Source organism: Pecten maximus, chromosome 2, assembly GCF_902652985.1.
Source record: "Pecten maximus chromosome 2, xPecMax1.1, whole genome shotgun sequence".
NCBI lineage: Eukaryota > Metazoa > Mollusca > Bivalvia > Pectinida > Pectinidae > Pecten > Pecten maximus.
Genome location: NC_047016.1, coordinates 26,007,060 through 26,026,388, shown reverse-complemented (window position 1 = coordinate 26,026,388; position 19,329 = coordinate 26,007,060). Strand labels below are relative to the sequence as shown.

Here is a 19,329-nt window from a genome sequence, read left to right as displayed (position 1 = left end):
GAATACTACATGTTACAGAAAGGTATGTAGACCTATGTCAAATTAAAAGAAACACCTGCCCGTCGGTCCACACGGGGACAAAAGAGATATTGTGTCGATAGCAAAGTTAAATTCAGGATAATATGAAACATGAATATTCACAAGACGCCATGAGATATATTGTACTTTATTGTCTTTCTTGCTATAAAAGACAACTTCAAAAGTGGAATATTTGAACCATTGGAATAATAAGCATTAATGATACTGATGGTAAGTTGGTAAACACGCATCATCATATACAGAAATTTGATTCGGTGGAGAATTCTACAGAAAATTGATATTTGAATGGTGAAGATTTGTCCTATTCGCTGTATTATATATCTGTAAAATGATTTTTTGTTCGTGAATCGTGTTCTTAATGAGCCCATGTTGTCCTTATTTTGTTGGTTTAGGACATATCAGATAAAAAGACCATTTTGGATTTTGACAGTTAAATATTATTCTCATTTTTCTCTCAGAAAGCAATCGGCGGATTTTCTAAACGCCGAAGTAGGTTAGGTCAATGTTTTCTATTTCAAAATTTGAGCCTGATTTAAAAATAAGGACAACAGGTAGCCATGTTTGGAATCGATTATCACAATATTCCAGAAAAGCAAATTCCAAATATATGTTTAATTTTGCCCTCAGATGTGCGTACAGTTACGTGTACTATACTGATAAAAAGAATAATCTTTAGAGTTGAATAAATAACAAAAACACATCATATAATGACACAAGCACATCATGTGATGACACAAGCACATCAAATAATGACACAAGCACATCATGTGATGACACAAGCACATCATATAATGACAAAAGCACATCATATAATGACACAAGCACATCATGTGATGACACGAGCACATCATATAATGACACAAGCACATCAAATAATGACACAAGCACATCATGTGATGACACCAGCACATCATATAATGACACAAGCACATCAAATAATGACACAAGCACATCATGTGATGACACGAGCACATCATATAATGACACAAGCACATCATATAATGACACAAGCACATCAAATAATGACACAAGCACATCATGTGATGACACAAGCACATCATGTGATGACACAAGCACATCATATAATGACACCAGCACATCATATAATGACACAAGCACATCATATAATGACACAAGCACGTCATATAATGACACAAGCACGTCATATAATGACACAAGCACGTCATATAATGACAAAAACACATAACATTATGACACAAGCACATCATGAAACGAACGTGTACTATAGCGTTCCATTGTTTTCATTTCTCACCATGTGTTGATAACGTCTTAATCATTTTATTCCACAACAGGGCCCAGTTGTTCAAAAGATGATTAGGCTAATCACAGTTTAACAACAATTTTAAAATCCTGATTAAATCGTTTTTGGTTAAACTAATTTGACAAAAGTTTATGAAACTATAGAACCCGTCAGTCTCTTCCTACACAGATTTTAAAGTAAAGGGGAAATCAGATTCTCACTCCTCAAATGATTAAGGTAATCACTTTTTGAATAACTAGGCCCAGATTGTCAATCGGTAAACACAACTCAAGCCATGCGTTGTTGCCAATAGACCTTCACTACGTTTAGCACTGATGTAGTCTCTTTGTAGGAGAAAAACAAGATGCATCCTTCGTAAACGCTACGAACTATAATGTTCTATTGTCAATCGATCTCTTGTCTGTTACTACATAAACAGCTACTTCCTTACACAAAGACATACAAGTGTAACTCACCTTTTAATGTATCAAACAGTAAATGTTGAGATTCATTCCATGAAAGCATTCCTGACGTCATATTACAATTTTACAATGTATGTCTATGGCTGCAAAAGGAAAAACATCAGAGGTATACTATGATTTAAATATCTTTGATGTCATGAAGACTAATCCATCACTTTTGCTTGGTCCCATAGAAGAGTGCAGACTGATGTAATGAGTGAGCATATGCTGTCTGGTACCATAGGTGATCCAGGGAACAGCCACGACCAATTCAAATTTTACCTATGGAATAATAATTAATTCTGAAAATGATTAATCAAATCTACCACTGCTTTTCTTTTTACTATTAATGAAATTGCTTGCTTATCATTTATTTTCAAATTTCTAGAAAAAATATCAGTTTTTTAAATTGAAGATTCTTAGGAGAAGTTATTCGAAGTCGATTCCAACAGAAATGTACCGTTCGATTTTGTAGCACGTCGTATAAATGTAGCTGAAATTTCCAATCACATAAGGATTCATCCAGAAACGGAAATCAGGAAAAAATGTTTTGAGTTATGAAACTATTTGTGGACGCTCCCGTATTCTTCTGGTCTCAAGTCAGCTTGGAATACAGTCGAGACTAACCTGTGTTGGCAGTTTACGAGCATATGTCCATTTGTTACATGCATGACCTTTGTCAGCTAGCACTGGTGTTGGTTAGGAATAACGCTCCCAGATGAGATATTCTGGTGTGGCCACCTGGTCCATGGTATAGGGTACCCTGATGTCGGAACGTTACAGCTTACATATAGGGTCTGTCGTTTTCTCTATCATTATCAGTTAGATCAATTTGTCTAATTCTATGGTTGGAAAGCCTCTGGTGTGCAGAACTGAGAAAAGGTAAAACGATAATACAAATTGCAATCAATATAATTTAAAAGGAATACAGTATAGTTCCAATTTCCATCATATTCATATAAATCATATTTTTGTTTTCATCGTTTTTGTGATATGTAGTGATGTTTCATAAAGATTTTTTGGCGCTTGCTATGGGGAAAGGTTGCTTTTGTTCACTTTCTTCTTAAAACGGAGTTCAACGGACAATAACATGATTTTTCAAACGGTTACCAAAGAAACCAATAGGAGGCATAACATAATGTTGAGAAATTAAGCATCGTCCGATATTGTTCAATTTGAAATAAATTTAGTATGAATATCAACGCGACTTCCATTTTTAGATTAAAGTGGACCTCATCGATTGGCATCGGATTGGTCACAATTTAGATACATTTGTATTGCTATGTTTCGTCCGAAGTATTTATGCATTATAACACATGACCATAGTTTAGAAAGTGATATTTCATTCTAATTTGGTATAACGATGTGTAATATCACAACATACCTTAATGCGACTTTTGTTTGCCGACTGAACAAAAATGGCTCCCAGGGAGTGGCTTTTCTTTGGTCACTTTTTAGTTATTGTTCATGGCGCTACGAACACAAATATATCCCTTTGCGTTTATACAGAAGTTGCAATAACTTGTGCCCAATCCTTTTGCTAAATAATTTCCAATGAAATATTCAAACTAAACTACAGACCTTTTGCCGAATGATTATATAGCGTCTCGAAATAACTTGTGCTATCATTTAGATGATTAAACTAGAACTGTCGCCAGGATGGCTGACTAATACCCCCGCAATCTGCAGCGTCAATGGTGAATTGGAACTGATAATTAGAGGCCAACTAAGATAACCCAGTAATATAGTGACCAGTTGCCAAAGCAACCATAATTTTGAGAAAAAGAAAGTGGCATGCACATCTACACATGGTCCTCTATATTTGTGTAAAGTTTCATTGAAATCGGCCCTTCGGTTTAGGAGGAGTTGTCTGGACAAACAAAGTTATGGCTCTTATCAGAAAAACTTCTTATAGTGACCAGTTGCCATAGCAACCATAATTTTGAGAAAAAATAAAGTGGAATGCTCATCTACACTAGTCCTCTATAATTGTGTGAAGTTTCATTGAAATCAGCCCTTCGGTTTTGGAGGAGTTGTCCAGACAAACTTCAAGTTATGGCTCTTATCAAAAAACCTGTTTATAGTGACCAGTTGCCAAAGCAACCATAATTTTGAGAAAAAGAAAGTGGTATACACATTTACACATATTCCTCTTTATTTGTGTGAAGTTTCATTGAAATCAGGCCCTTCGGTTTTGGAGGAGTTGTCCGGACAAACTTAAAAGTTATGGTTCTTATCAGAAAACCTGTTTATAGTGACCAGTTACCATAGCAACCATAATTTTGAGAAAACTAAAGTGGCATGCACATCTACACATAGTCCTCTTTATTTGTGTGAAGTTTCATTGAAATCGGCCCTTCGGTTTAGGAGTCGTCCGGACAAACTTAAAGTTATGGTTCTTATCAGGAAACCTGTTTATAGTGATCAGTTGCCATAGCAACCATAATTTTGAGAAAAAGAAAGTGGCATGCACATCTATACATGATCATTAATACGTGTGTGAAGTTTCATTAGAATCAGCCTAGCGGTTTAGGAGGAGTTGTCCGGACAAAATGCGTCTACAGACGGACGGACAACCTGATTCCATATGTTGAATAGTTGCACTCGTTTTATCGATTTTGAGTAAGAATCACGATTACGTTTGTCATGTCCGGATAGATACCGTACGATTCAGTTCAACTTTGATATATACATGTATGTGTACTTTACGAACTTAATGCTATTCCCGCTTTGTGACGGGGGAAATGGCTGTATATGATCTGATTGGTCGAAGTATATTTTGACAATATCGATATCATTGTAGCTCCCGGTACAATGCGTACATCACGTTTGTTGTTAGCTGATCGTTGCTCTATTGCTCTATGGAACCACATCATATATACCATCTTCGCTAGCATCAAAATCATCAATGCCATCGTGATATTTTCAATGTCAAACCACCACCATCTTGAATGTGCCAGGCTGACGGACATGTTGATTCCAGCACACCTAACTAACTTCATTGCATCATAAGATTACCCTAACTTGGTGTAAAGAAATTAACCACAAACAAACAACACAATAGGGCGCATACAATTATTAAATTTATAACAAAAAATCACCATACAAACTTTTAAACAAAACTCCGCCGTTTTATTACACATGTTCCTTACATTGATGATAAACTATATATTACAATGCAAATGATAAAATTATTTCCTTGTCAATTTCAACTTTTAATGCATTACAGTAATTGCATCGAATTATGATGATATTAAATACAATAAAGTGTAGTTGGAGAGTAAACTCCTTTATGGACGTGGACATTATGTGGACCACACTAGTCCTAACGTAATGATACATACTCCAGAATATGACAATGAAGTCTGACCAAATTGACCTGTCACACTGACCTTTACAAGTAGATGATGGATAATCAGTAATTGAAGGACGAAACAGCGGTTGGTGCAGTTTAATTCGTTTTGGCTCTACTCTAACTCTCAACTTGTTTTAAATGGTACTTATATCCTGTGTGTCTTGTACACTGATGTTTTGACATACCAACTAATTAGGCATATCGACACATGTACACTCAGTCACGTGGTAGGACACACAAGGTATTGCCATCATTCAATGCAGATTGAGAGTTAGATACAGTAGATCTATAATGAATGTCAGTCTCTCCTATAGATCTGTATATATATATATATCAATACATGCCACCCATATCAATGTAAACCTTGATCATGAAATCGAGATCACTCTCTATGACCCCGTTTCATCAACTGATCCTTAACTTAAGGAAATTCCTTGAAATATTGAAGTATTATAGGATCAAAGGGAAAAATCTTAAGGAATTATCCGTTAATTTTGTAATGCTCTTCTATGGGAAATTCAAGGAGTTTCCTTACGCTACTGAATGTTGATAAAACTTGGGATATTCAGGTCCGATTACAGTTATCAAATAGGAACATAGTTATTTACAACAACAAATCGCAATTTCACAGCAGATATCAAACGTTTTTGTATGTCGTACCATGATTTCAAATTAAAACCCAAGGAACACAGACTAACTTTAATATAGGCCAAGCTAATGTTCCTTTCTGAACTTAATACACATCAAACAAACAAGTAACGCTAGATATGGTGTTTATTTAGAAATATCCCTCGTCCCTTCTATCGATTTAGCAGTCCAATCCATATGGTTTTCCGGTTGTAGTTTAATTTAGCAAACGTGGTAGAATACAATGTAGATTGCATGATTACTGCATGATAAGTACAACCTTCTTTCTATCTTCTGATTACTGCATGATAAGTACACCATTCTTTCTATCTTCTCACATTTGACTGACTTTTGAGCCATGTCATATACCATGTCATTTATTGGAATAACAATTTCAGCAAATCACCTTTTATATTGGTTTTAATAAAAAAAAACAATGGAGTTTTACTGCGAACTTTTCCTATTACATCGTATGGATATGAAATAATGTACCAAATATATACACTTAACTAAAATGTAGCTTGAAACATATGAAATACATTTGAAAGTTCAAAGGTTGAGATCACTAAATATTTAAGCCAGCTTTAAAAATGGCAATTCTGGGGTGGAGTGAAACTTCTACATACATAATGTCAAATGTATAGTACATAAAACACCAGTGGTAACTGTTTAAATACAAACAAAATAAAACATCGGTAAGATACATTTCTTCTCTCAAATATGACATATCAAAACTGTCATTGCAGCTTATTTCATGCCTGTAAATTTTCAGGATGAGACATGTCCTTAGGGTGCCAAATTACAGGACATAAATTATGTTTTTACTTTGTTACCCATCTATGTCAGGCCCTTACACTACGAGGCGGATTATGTCGAGCTTCGACTTCACATTGACATCACATCCATTACATTTTAGAATAATAAAAACTTGGTAAGGATACGGGATATGTTTACAACTGGTAAGACCCAATTGTACACTGACGAGGACCGATCTGCCTATAATGAGAAGAAAATTACTTAACATAAAATAGACGCTGTTCTCTCTAATGAAGCACCCTTGGAAAATGTTCTCATAATTCTAAAATAAAAACTAAAAATAACATGCACTTTCAGCTTTAGCATCCTTAAATCACTACATAGCAATAGAAATCGTACTACTGTACTACAGGAAATAGAACGTCTCGCGGGGAAAATCCTAATATATATAGCGTCAAAAAAGGGAAGATGACGCCCAATGGCAACTTGATGTAGCGAGGCAGGTTATCATTACATTTTTATAAAATCAAAACTGAAATGTCTTTATAAACATATTTACAAAATGTACATATGCTTACAACTGGATTTTGGCCTTTGAAACATCGATCGGGTTTACAAGCAGTCCTGTGTTATTAAATTAAAGTAAGATACTAACCGGGTTACTTAGTATTGTTTCGGTGTGGCGTTTACCTACTTGATGTTTAATTATTTATACAAATCAATTACATTGTAAATTGCGATTTGATGCAATAACATTACCGAACCTCCACACGTGAACTAACATAATTATTATCTGCATATTATAGATGATATGATACAGCACCATTTTTATAGGGCTCTAATTCCACTAATAATACTTATAACTATATGAACTCTTAACCAAAAGGGGAAATAATATCCATGTTCATCAATAAGAGTACCGTTTTACCTCAACATGGACGCATGAAGGAAATCTTATCTTACCGCTCTCATATAATTACTTTATGATTTTAATAGTCATCCTCAATATTCTCTTTCTTGATTCGAAATGTTTTCCGGACGTTGTCTAAATCAGCTTGCGTTTCTCGTAACCTTTCCCGAAGTTTTCGAATTCTTTCCTGTACCATAGTTTCGTTAGCTGGGACATGGGTGACTGTTTTGATGCCAAATATGTCTCGCTCACGACCTGGATCTTCAGCACCTACGTTAGATTGCGGGTTATCTAGGATGTTTCCTGTTGCAGCAAACGATGGGTCTAAAGAAGACTTCTGCGTAACCTCGTCTTCCTTTGAAGAAGAGGGCCATGCCGGATCCTTAGGATATGCCTGACTGGTACTACCTGACGAAGAAGATGGCGCGCTGTATCCCGCAACTGAAAGCGGACCACTGTTTTCACTTGATGCAGTCGCTGTGCCACTTCCACCGACTGTATTGACTGTACATGAAAACCTACTTTCTGACGAAATAGAATTGTTTGGAGTTAAAGGAACGGTCCGATTGTAAACATTAGAAATAGAGCATGTTGTTTGCGTTGTGATGTTTGGTTTCCTGGGCAAGTTGTCTTTTGTACTTTCACCAACATCAAAATTCCTGAGATGAGCAGGTTCTTTCTTGACTACAATGGTTTCAGAGTGGCTTCCGTCGCTAACGAGGGTAAGGTGAGGCGGATGCCCATCGGCAGATGCTGGTAAACTCGGACAGCCACTAGCAGAATCCTCTCCTGGGGTGTGACTCTGATGTAACTTCGGGAGAATACTTTTCATGTGACTTGAATTGGGGCTCGTACCCTCACAAGAACCAAGTTCCTGACACAAAATTGGCGGTTTTGCGTCCTCACATGTTTTTTCTGGGCTAGGTAATCCTTTGGGACTTAACACTGGTGGGTTGTGATTAGAGTGCGAGTACATTGAACTAGTAGGCTCGACATGAGGCGACAATAGTGGTGGAGAGGAAAGTGTCTGTTTCGAGAAGTCCCCGGTGTCTACCGTCAGCTTCCCACTTACATCTTCGTCAGATGTTTTAATATTGGCTTGATTGGAAGGTTTCTTAAATAAAGAAGCAACATAGTCTGTTGATACGGGAGGTAGCACACCTGTCTCCCCCTTAAGAGTTTTTTCTGTATTTGTCTTCATGGGGAAAGGATGTTTTGCTATATCTATTACATATGCCTTCGGAACGAGATCTCCACCATCAGCTGGTATCAACACCATTTTTTCGCCAATGCGCAATTGGAAAAACTTCTTTGTATTTTGTACTCTGGCAAGTTCATTGACAGTACTCCTGTACAGACTAGAATTTTCACATGTATTAGTCATTGGCAGCGGTTTCATCGCCAAGGCCGGATTAGTTTTAACCGGTTTTAAAACATCTTTCGGTAATATTTTTCTTGTAGAATTTCCAGTTGTTGCGCTTGGCATTTTAACGGGAATGGATTGGCCGTTGTTCTGAAAAGACGACGTTGGACTTTCGACAACTGTTGCTGAGGATATTGGTGATTTTTCTATGTTTGGATTGCGTCTGTGCCAATTATTCATCTCAACAGAATCGTCGTTCTTGTCAGCATCGGACAACTTGTACACTTTACCCAGTCTTTGCTGACGAACAATCGCTTCTGCATCTGCAGCTATGTCCATCTCTATATAAGGTTGTTCTAATTTAACTGAAGTTTTATCCGACATTTTTGGCAAGTGCCAATTCCGATCGAAAGTCGTGATGAATGAGCTGTACTTATTACTGGGTTTTCTATATCTCCCGGTAAGACTAACACTACCTTCGTCAGAGGCAAAAGTGTTCTTATTCTCGTCAAAACATGACGTTCCTGGTTCCTTCTTCACATTTACTGGTAGAACTAGCGAATTTGGATTTGATAAATTTGGTTTCTTTGACCATAACGGAGCCCACGTATCAAAATTCCCTTTGTCATTATCACTTGTCATCATCTGTTGGTGCCGACGGTCCGCAGGTAGACTAATAACTGCCGACGTTTCCTCCTTTTTCTTCTTCTTCTTTGACAACCCTTCCTCGACCTCCGTTTTTACTGTTGATTTTGAATTATCTGCTGTTTTAGAATCTGTCTTTAATCTCGCTTTCCTCATGGCTTTTTCAGCATATTTTAGGAAACTGCTCTTCGACCTGTTCTTCAAGATGCGGAAACTGCCACTAGTAGTCTTTAGCAGATTGTGGTATAAGCGAACTTTTCTATCCAGAAGATATGAAATAGGAATACTAACTTTCTTTTTGGAAGTATCTAACTTGGATTTATCAATCCTATTGACTTTTTCAGCGTCGAGTGTAACACTAATAAATGGCATGTCTTCTCTTCTAATACGACTTAGTTTCTTTTTAGTCCTAGCCACTTGCGGGCGACTTCCTCGGAATCCATATGTCGGAGCTGTGCGGCCCTTGACGTCTTCCTCTTCTTGCTTCTGAATAACGTGATCCTCAAAATTACTTATACCTCGACTATCAAACACAACAGCGTCTGTGAAGAGGTTATGGTTGAACTTCCTCTTTCTGCTAGGTCTAATAGGTATTTGGTCTGAAGTTGCATCTGATTGGTGAGCGTCATTCCTAGACGTAGCTTCAGTTGGAACTTTTTCTTTATTAAGGTTTTTCTTTTTCTTCTTCCTCAATGTAAGTCTGGCTGGTTTCTTTTTTAATTTCCTTGTAGGAATTTTCGGTGCTTGTTTTAGCTCCTGTGTTGTAACTTCTCTGTCTGTCTCAGTTTTCTTTGCCATTTTTATAACTTCTTGTTTAACAACTCTATGCTTCAAAACATCGAATAATTTTACGTAACAATAGCTGAAATTCTTACTCGTGATAATGTTTTTGTTTTCAGAACAGCTGACTGTTTTCTTTGTCTTCTTGAAGGAATGTTTTACGGATTGGAGAGGTAGTGACTCTTTTATACTTTCGTTCAAACCCGTCGTATCATTAGCACTCATATCAACTTTAAGTAGAGGCGACAGCGGACGAGCCGGAGATACCGAGTAATCATTTGTACTGTCCCTTGGATGATGGTCCGGACTGGAATGGCCAGTTTCAGAAACTACATGTTCGGAACACATACTGTTGTCAGCACTTATTTCTCCATTCGTTACACAACTTTCATCTGACTTACTACTGTTGAATTTATCATCCTCCACTGCCGATACGGTTGATCCACTTAACGAAACTGCCGATACGGTAGATCCTGTAAACGAAGTCCGTTGGGAATCAAAGGACTCTGATTCCAATGTCTCGTTTTGTTTGTTTCCATCGATAGATGCGAGTGAAAACACGGCGCCTATCTGTATTTCCATTTCTGGTTCGTTAGAACCATCTGTCTGAATTTCTGGGCCCTTGGAATAGTTCTCGCCACCGCCATCTATCTGTGTTTCAGTATCCGGTTCTCCAGACTCACTCTTGTCATAAATAAGAGGTACCATTCCAGGTTCGCTGGTTTCAGCCTCCATTCGTGCGATACAACAGTAGATATGCTTAAGGTCCTGAAACACAAAAGAAATATCAATATTACCTCGATATTACATTGATACACCAATATTTACCATTTGATTATTTTCAATGTCAGTCTACAAATAGACGAAAGTAGATAAACATGTTATATATATTATCACATGGTCAGTTCATCGAATTTTAATACAACCAATTGCATCAATTGAGTTAACACACGTTCAATAACACTGCAGGTAAGTAAATGTTTCTATTGTTTCAACGGTGACGTCACAATATGAAGCCGCATTATACGTAACGCTGACAGATCTGTTATCAGCTGCAATTCCTCAGGAAAAAATCCTTGTTAACGATTATACAACGTTTTATCCTGCAACTGGCACTGCATTGTCGGAATACACCCACCAAATATATTTTTGCTGTGTACGGCAGTGACGGAAAACAGCTGTATTTTTTAAACTTAGCGTGCGTCAATTCGACAGACCTACTTCCAAGTGAAACAACATTTAAAAGGCGAACATATTTGGGATATTGTTGATACTGTTTCACTTCAAAATGCTTATTTTTGATGTGTCTTTCAGTGTCTTAAAATATAAGTTTTGTCTTTTTTTACCATCGCCAAAATACAGCTTATATTTTAAGACACTGACCGTGTATTCTCTATGAATCTAACATGAGCTCCACGGAAAGAATATCAAAAATAAATTAACACAATTCAATTTTAGTGCAAGACTATTCAACTAAACGAAACCATATAAAGAGACCATATAGAGATATTGGTACCCACCATTGAATGATTTTAATTGGGTCTATGTAAGATTGATCTTTTCTCTACGCTTTGCATCATCCTTAATTGAAAATAATAGTAACCTACACATGAAATCTGAGAAAGATCCCTAAAGAACATTCTGAAAAATTATAGCATACTTCATCTACTGCAATACGAAAATTGATAATGTATTTAACAGATTACATAAGTCAACATTATTACACTTAGTCAAAATTCTATAAGGAGTGATCTCATAACTACCTTTATACTGTAATCTTCAACTGAATAATGTTTTATTTTCTATGTATGTAAAAACATGAATGAAGAATTTATCAGAAATATCAGTAACAAACTTCAACTGTCAAAATTCGTAAGAATCATATGTCTCGGCCGCTTTGCGCTTGTCTCACTGTGTCAGCATATATAAGTTGCAAGCAAACTACAAATTCACGAAAATATCATTACTTCTTCCAAAAATAACCTCAATTTCATAGTATGGAAGTACCCTGTAAATGTTTAAAAACAGTCATGTGTAAACATTGATGCATTGCATTTGCAAAACAAATATCTCGCAAAATTACCAATTCTCAAAATTCACCTTAATATGACAATTTTACCCCAGACATCTCTCTCTCTCTTTCTGAAAAGTGAGAAGAAATACATCGAATGTATGATAGAATGTATTCAATTTTGACTATAAACGAATTATATATAATTTGAGACAAATGGCCTGGAGAAGAAATACTATATCAGTTTCTAAAAATCTAAGGTTTTAACCAAACAATACAACAGAAAATAAAATTCACATAATCTGTGAGGTGTCGAGATGTTATACTACAACGCTACTACATTCCTTGTTAAGTTGGAATAATATCTATACTCTTGAGAAACTGAGCGAAACATAAACCTTTATAAAATTCAGATTCCCAGTGTCTTAAAGTTACAGAGTCACTGGACCATATATTCTGGATAATCTGTAAATTATATTTTGAGTAATGGATCTAAAATCAAAACTTTGAAGTGAAATGTTGACGACGCGCCGTCACTGCCGAAAAAAGCAACGCCATACGTATACTGGTATTCTTGCTTCGCGACTTCGTTACAGACGAGACAAAAATTGCCACCGATCAGTATAAACACTGAACATGCAAAACTACTCAACAAATAAAATTTGAGAAAGATCCAACTAAGAACTGCCCGAGAAATAACGATAACAACCTGCAACTGTCTAAATTCAAATGGCCGCCTGTCGGCCATCTTGTTTTCCGACAAATTCCAAAATTAAACATGCAAACCAAGGAATATCCATAAATCAAATTAGTGAGACTAGTGTGATACTTTCTTGGTGGCGGTGGCGTCAACATTTCACTATAACGCAAAGGGTCTAAGATAAATCTTCACAAAAACATCGTTTGCCACGCATGTTGTTAAATCAAAATCCGAAGAAATAAGTATACGTGAAATCATATCTACCTTGTCGTCACTCTGTGCTTCCATCGCGTTGATATGTTTACAACAAACTCTGTTCCCGCCATAGGGCGCAACATGTAGCACTATATTTGCAGTATCGCTCTAATTGGCATGGGCATTCCCCAAACTTACTGACCATATCGGACATTGACTACGTAGCAGATATTTATATAAACTATTGACTGCGGATTCTTCTGTACGGACATAATCATATTTTGTCGATTTCACTTGAATTATAAAAAAGCATCCATGACTAATATAAAGTGTCCTTTAATTGATATTACTATACAACATGTAATACATAAACGTATGAAACTATTCCAACTTCAAATATTACGCTCAAATGGGTTCACACTTTATTAAAAGCGATATTTTGTGAATAGAATTGCCATATTTTGGCGAATTTAATGAATGAGTGACTTTGCCAATTTTTCGACATCTGTATGTATCTTTTAACATTTACAACTATAAAATATATAATACACTAACTTACTCTCACTTTATTCATATGCAAAAGTTTGAGCTAGTTTTGGGAGAAGAAAAACTGAAAATAAAGTGAAATTAGGAGTTTGTTTGAATCTAATTACCAAACTGACAAACGCAAACGAACAGACGATATTTCTAATAATGCGTACATTTGTGTGATTTTTTTCCTGGAAATTCTTCCCGCGGGAACCAACCATTATCTTACTTTTATATAAAATCAGTTGATATTAAACGAATATTGTGTAATGAACTTCACCCATGCAGAAACAAATCAGATTAATGGTTTTATAATACAAATGTAGTTCACATACCTCGAAGTTCTAGTATCTGGATCTACCAGGCCTGTGGTTTGGCTACTTCCGGCTCTGGCATACCGATGGAATTGCTGTACTTGCGACTCTGCAAAATTTGTATCGGCGAACCTCCCACTCGGTCAGACGTATCGGCGAACCTCCCACTCGGTCAGACGTATCGGCGAACCTCTCACTCGGTCAGACGTATCGGCGAACCTCCCACTCGGTCAGACGTATCGGCGAACCTCCCACTCGGTCAGACGTATCGGCGAACCTCCCACTCGGTCAAACGTATAGGCAAGCGAACCTTCCCTTCTGCCAAATGTATCGGTGAACCACCCGATCTGTCAGGCGTATTGGCGAACCTCCCGCTTAGTCAGACGTATCGGCGAACCTCCTGCTCAGTCAGACGTATCGGCGGAAGTCAGACGTTTCGGCGAACCTCCCGCTCAGTCAGACGTATCGGCGAACCTCCCGCTCAGTCAGATGTATCGGCGAACCTCACGCTCCGTCAGACGATGATCTTCCCGTTTCGTGAACGTCTAGCTCTGTTAATGTTAGGCCCGTTCAGTTTATGTAGCTCAAAATAACGACCTGAAAGTCAAATAATAATTGTTTAGTTCATCAATGCAATAGACACTAATGCTCTATGATTTACTCTTTATCATGATGAAAACTACGCCATTGAACTTAATTTTCTTATAAAGCGATGTTCGAATCAATTTGACCGAGTCGAAATTATGTAGGTAATATATGATGTGAAATAATTTATCTCCATGAACATTCTTGTCGTTGTTATTTGTTGTTACTACTTCGGAACTTCTTCCGCATACTGTTTGCGGATGATATGCTGTTTAGTTACAATGGTTAGCACTGAGACTGCTGTCGGTACACACTCCCATATAGGTTTGGTGTGGGATGTCAGGGGATCTCGTTTATATATATCCTGACGCACAAACATGGAATAGAGTATTTATTTTCACAAATTTTGAAGCACTCTTTACCATCAAGACTGCTTACCAAATACCACGAGTTTATGACCTTATGTCATTCCATTTTCATGTACCTCAAATTCTCACCCTTAACAACAGGAAACATTAGTTCTGTAGAGATATTCGATTCTTACGAAAGAGCATTTACTACCATTCAGTTTACCATATCAATAGCGAATTATAACGCGAGTGATAATTTGATATGACACACATACCATTGTTTATATATATCCTGACGCACAAACATGGAATAGAGTATTTATTTTCACAAATTTTGAAGCACTCTTTACCATCAAGACTGCTTACCAAATACCACGAGTTTATGACCTTATGTCATTCCATTTTCATGTACCTCAAATTCTCACCCTTAACAACAGGAAATATAAGAGAAGTGACGTCATTGACATCAGTACGTATTCCATTAGACGTGACATCATACACACATATAAACCATGTACAATAATAGCTAAGCATAAACCTGCTTTAAGTTGACAGTTATGGGCTGATAGTGTCAACTGAACAAGGAAAAGTTAATGAAGCTCTGTCATGTTGTTCCGCGTAAACAAAAATAGTGCGTAAGATAATAGAAAACCAGACAAAAATAATCAATATTATACATATATTTTATGTAAATTAATATCATGAGAATACAAAATATAAACTGTCCGTCTAGTTGTTTTCCCACAACTGCGGTGTGCTTCACTGACTTGGCGTTATTAATGCGCCGGTTGCTAATTTTATAAGTTGGTACATGTACATGTATATGTAATGCTCAACTACTGTTGGTAAGATTATGTATTGACGTTGTCATCTAGTGGTAAATATATCAATAAAAATACACAAAATATGATTATGCTTATATTTTATTCTGTTGTATCCATTACCAATCCGGTAATTCCAGCAGTCACTATTTACTAAGTATACATGTATACGTGTGTGGTACGTACAAACGTTATGGACAATTTCAACTCAATTCGTTATTCTAACTACAGTGGAACTGTAGATACATGTATTTCACAAAAGCTGAAGCAACCAATGACTTAAAATACATTTTTCAGTTCAAATTATATTAATGAAGAGACCCACAATCGCAAAAAAAAAAAAAAAAAATCCAGTTCATCAAGTGATTATAATATTTGTAGATATCTTATATTCCACAGTGAAAATCAAATAAAATGTCATCTTTTACCGTGTAGCAGCTTTCTTTTAACTCTTAAACCAGGTTTCCATGTCTGGAATAGTGTTACATCTTGTTACTCTGCCTAAAATTCTTTACCATTTTTATTATTATTATTTACAATAAATAATGAAATATATTTTGCTATCATCATCAATGCTACATATTCTCTCAGGGGAAAAGCTTGCTTCAAATTTCTCATGAAATACGGTTTTTATAATATACTTAATTTAGATACCAGTCGCATTCAAAAGCACATGTTATATTACTTTTTTTCATTTGATCTATGTACATGATGTATGTATATAATTATCATTTTCGTCAATTTGTTTATTCACTTAGATTTCAGTACTTTTTATTAGACCATGGTGATTTATATCATTTCTGATATTCTGTAAAATAGCAGAATGCCTATATCTATTTTTCTAATCCATCAATATTGTCTTAATTTTTCTAATGATGCAATGTTAATATTCCAAATCCAGTTTTTATAATACACAGAATTTGATATTAACTTGTGTAATTTGTTTCGACATGCTATTGATCGTAAATAAAATTTGCATTTTTAGTTTTCCATTAATTAAACTAATAGTAATGAACACTTTTATTAATAAATGTTCAATCTAATTATACGTCAGGTGACAGGGAAACAAAGGGAAAAGTCTATATAATAGTAATATCATAAAAAAAAAAATTATAATTTCTTCTAAATTATTTGTTTTCCTGAAACATCTCTGAGAAATAACCTTGATGCACCTTTTATATTTAAACCAGTACATAAAGGCAAACAACAACCAAAAGAGCAATCAACAACAATTATCAATCAAACCCTAAGTTTGGTTTGGCGGATATTGACATCCACTTTATACATAAAGATCAACTCTAAATGTAAACACTGCAAAAAAAAATCTGACGTGGAAGTACTTCATACAATATAACTCAGTAAGTATAAATTGACCCGCCGCGACCTCATGACAAACCCGGAACGCAGTGTCCGTTTTCCGGATCACGTTTTACACTACAGCAGAGCCTCGAAATGGCTACCGTAATCCTGAGATAAACAACTAAGCGCATATAGTCGTTCTCTATGCACACTCTATAAAACAAAAGCGCCCATCAAACTGAATCTAATATTAGATGCGAATCACTGTATAACATCAAAATAAAGCAACACAAGAAGGTAAAGACACAGCAGAAATGCTGAAACCAATGTCAACATTACCACATGTCCCTAGACTCGCTGAACCGTGGACCGAGTGTAGACAATACACATCCCATGTAAACAAGTCACTGGATGAAACTACCGATCGGGAGGGTGAAATCTAAATGATCTCAATGAGAAAAAAATAATGTTTTAACTAACACTTTATTACAACTGCTCGAACTTAAATAAAATATGCATATTGGAAAATAAAGTTAGCAAAACATCGTTCAGCACAACATTATATAGTGGTCATGAGTAAGTAAGTTGACTAAAGCGGTAGGTGAAACGATCCAATGACTCGGTTGACAAGCGGTGGTGGCCAAGTGGTGAATACGAGTCATACAGATAACAACTAACCTGTTCTCCTCAAAAATCAATGTACCATCTCATTCGTTTCCTCGCAGTGTTCAGTATTCATCATGGTGGATACAAAAGCTAACTTCCGGTTTCGCGTAAGAATACTACGCGTACCTTTCACTATTTACGTTGGTAAATAGAATATTAATATGATGCAGTTAGACCGGATTGCCGAACAACCATGGTGCTGTGGTAGAAAACACTATATGGTGTTTATATCTTCAGTACAATAGATGCTATTTTAGTACGATAAATAAACCAGCTTTGTAGTCTATATCCGTATACAATTAGCTAGACTGTTTACTCACTCGAAAATAATCCCTTCAAATGTTCGCAACAACTCTGACATTGGTCAATCATCGCATGTTTTACTCATTATCGGCCCCGGTAATCTGTCTGTTTTCGTACATTAAATATAAAGAAATGTCTGTATTTCATGAAGCAGCATAAGACGATCGAGAAGGATTGAATTCGTCTCGGGCGTGCCGGAAAAACGAAACAGTCCAAGAGAAATCTTAAAAACAGAAAGTTCTAGAAAGCATATCATCGATCTTTTTAGCTATAAAACATCATTAAACTCACATTTGGAGTAAATATTGATATAATTTGACATCGATGCATACAAACTTTTACATTAAATCAGTTCAGTTATACTGTAGATTCCTGAAATTATGACACAAAACACTTTACAGAATTGAAGACAAGATAAATAACAGAATCACTGTGTTGGTGTCGTTGAATAAATGTACTTGGTTTCAGCTTACTGATGACACTTAATCGGTATTTCTTTTAGGAGTAATGGTTACATCTCTATGCGTGGTTACATACCGGTTGCGGATTGATTTATTTGTTTATTCTTCCAATAATTATTTCATATATCAACATAGTTCATTGTTTGCTTTTCCGTTTCCATACAATTTTGATGAACAATTCATTAATTCTGATACCCAATCGCCTCATTATCCATGTTGTAAATGCGTTAATAGATATATGAATATGCGACCTCCAGACTTACGACGTCGTAATAATATCACGACTCTTCAGACCATATCGGTACATGGTTTTAAGAATCACAATCGAAATACTTCAGTCTGTTCTTTCGGTATTGCTATAACACGCGGGGATGTTAAAATCTGCATTTTGAAGTCGCAAACGAAGGGTCGACCTTAAGTCGATATCCTACCTAAACTGATTTTTAAAAACGTATCTGCTCATTCCATCTTTCCCGGATTGACCGAGCTAGAATCGTTCTTTTTCTACATTCTTATTGTCTTGATAAGTACTGCTGATGCCATATTAGGACATATGTTGTGATTATTGTCTTGTCTCTCCGATCAGATACCTGCTAAAGCTACAAAAGGAAATCTAGGTCTACTTGAAGTTTTGATGTACACACTGACATAAGGAAATCTAGGTCTACTAGAAGTTTTGATTACACACTCACGTTTGATGGTCGTCACACATTTAATACGTAAGTATAAAGATGTATAGCATAGAGCACGGGTTTCCTGACAAATAATGATGATCTGTATGATCATAACTAACTTGACACTATTGTATATTCTAACTAAATTTAAGATACCATTAAGTACGTTACATTACTTTACCTCTGAATGTTCTGTACTTGTTGAAGAAAGAACAATACAAATTA

General features: G+C 36.1%; 1 protein-coding gene across 1 annotated transcript; it reads right to left on the bottom strand.

Moving 5' to 3' along the window:
• Window positions 1–4,819: 4,819 nt before the first annotated feature.
• Window positions 4,820–17,766, bottom strand: LOC117321645. Its single transcript, XM_033876149.1, has 3 exons — window positions 17,679–17,766; window positions 13,967–14,542; window positions 4,820–10,965 (listed from the first exon to the last, which is right to left on the bottom strand). Exon 3 carries the CDS (start codon window positions 10,930–10,932, stop codon window positions 7,489–7,491), a length of 3,444 nt encoding a protein of 1,147 aa, XP_033732040.1. The 5' UTR covers window positions 10,933–10,965; window positions 13,967–14,542; window positions 17,679–17,766; the 3' UTR covers window positions 4,820–7,488.
• Between the last annotated feature and the right edge of the window lie 1,563 nt (window positions 17,767–19,329).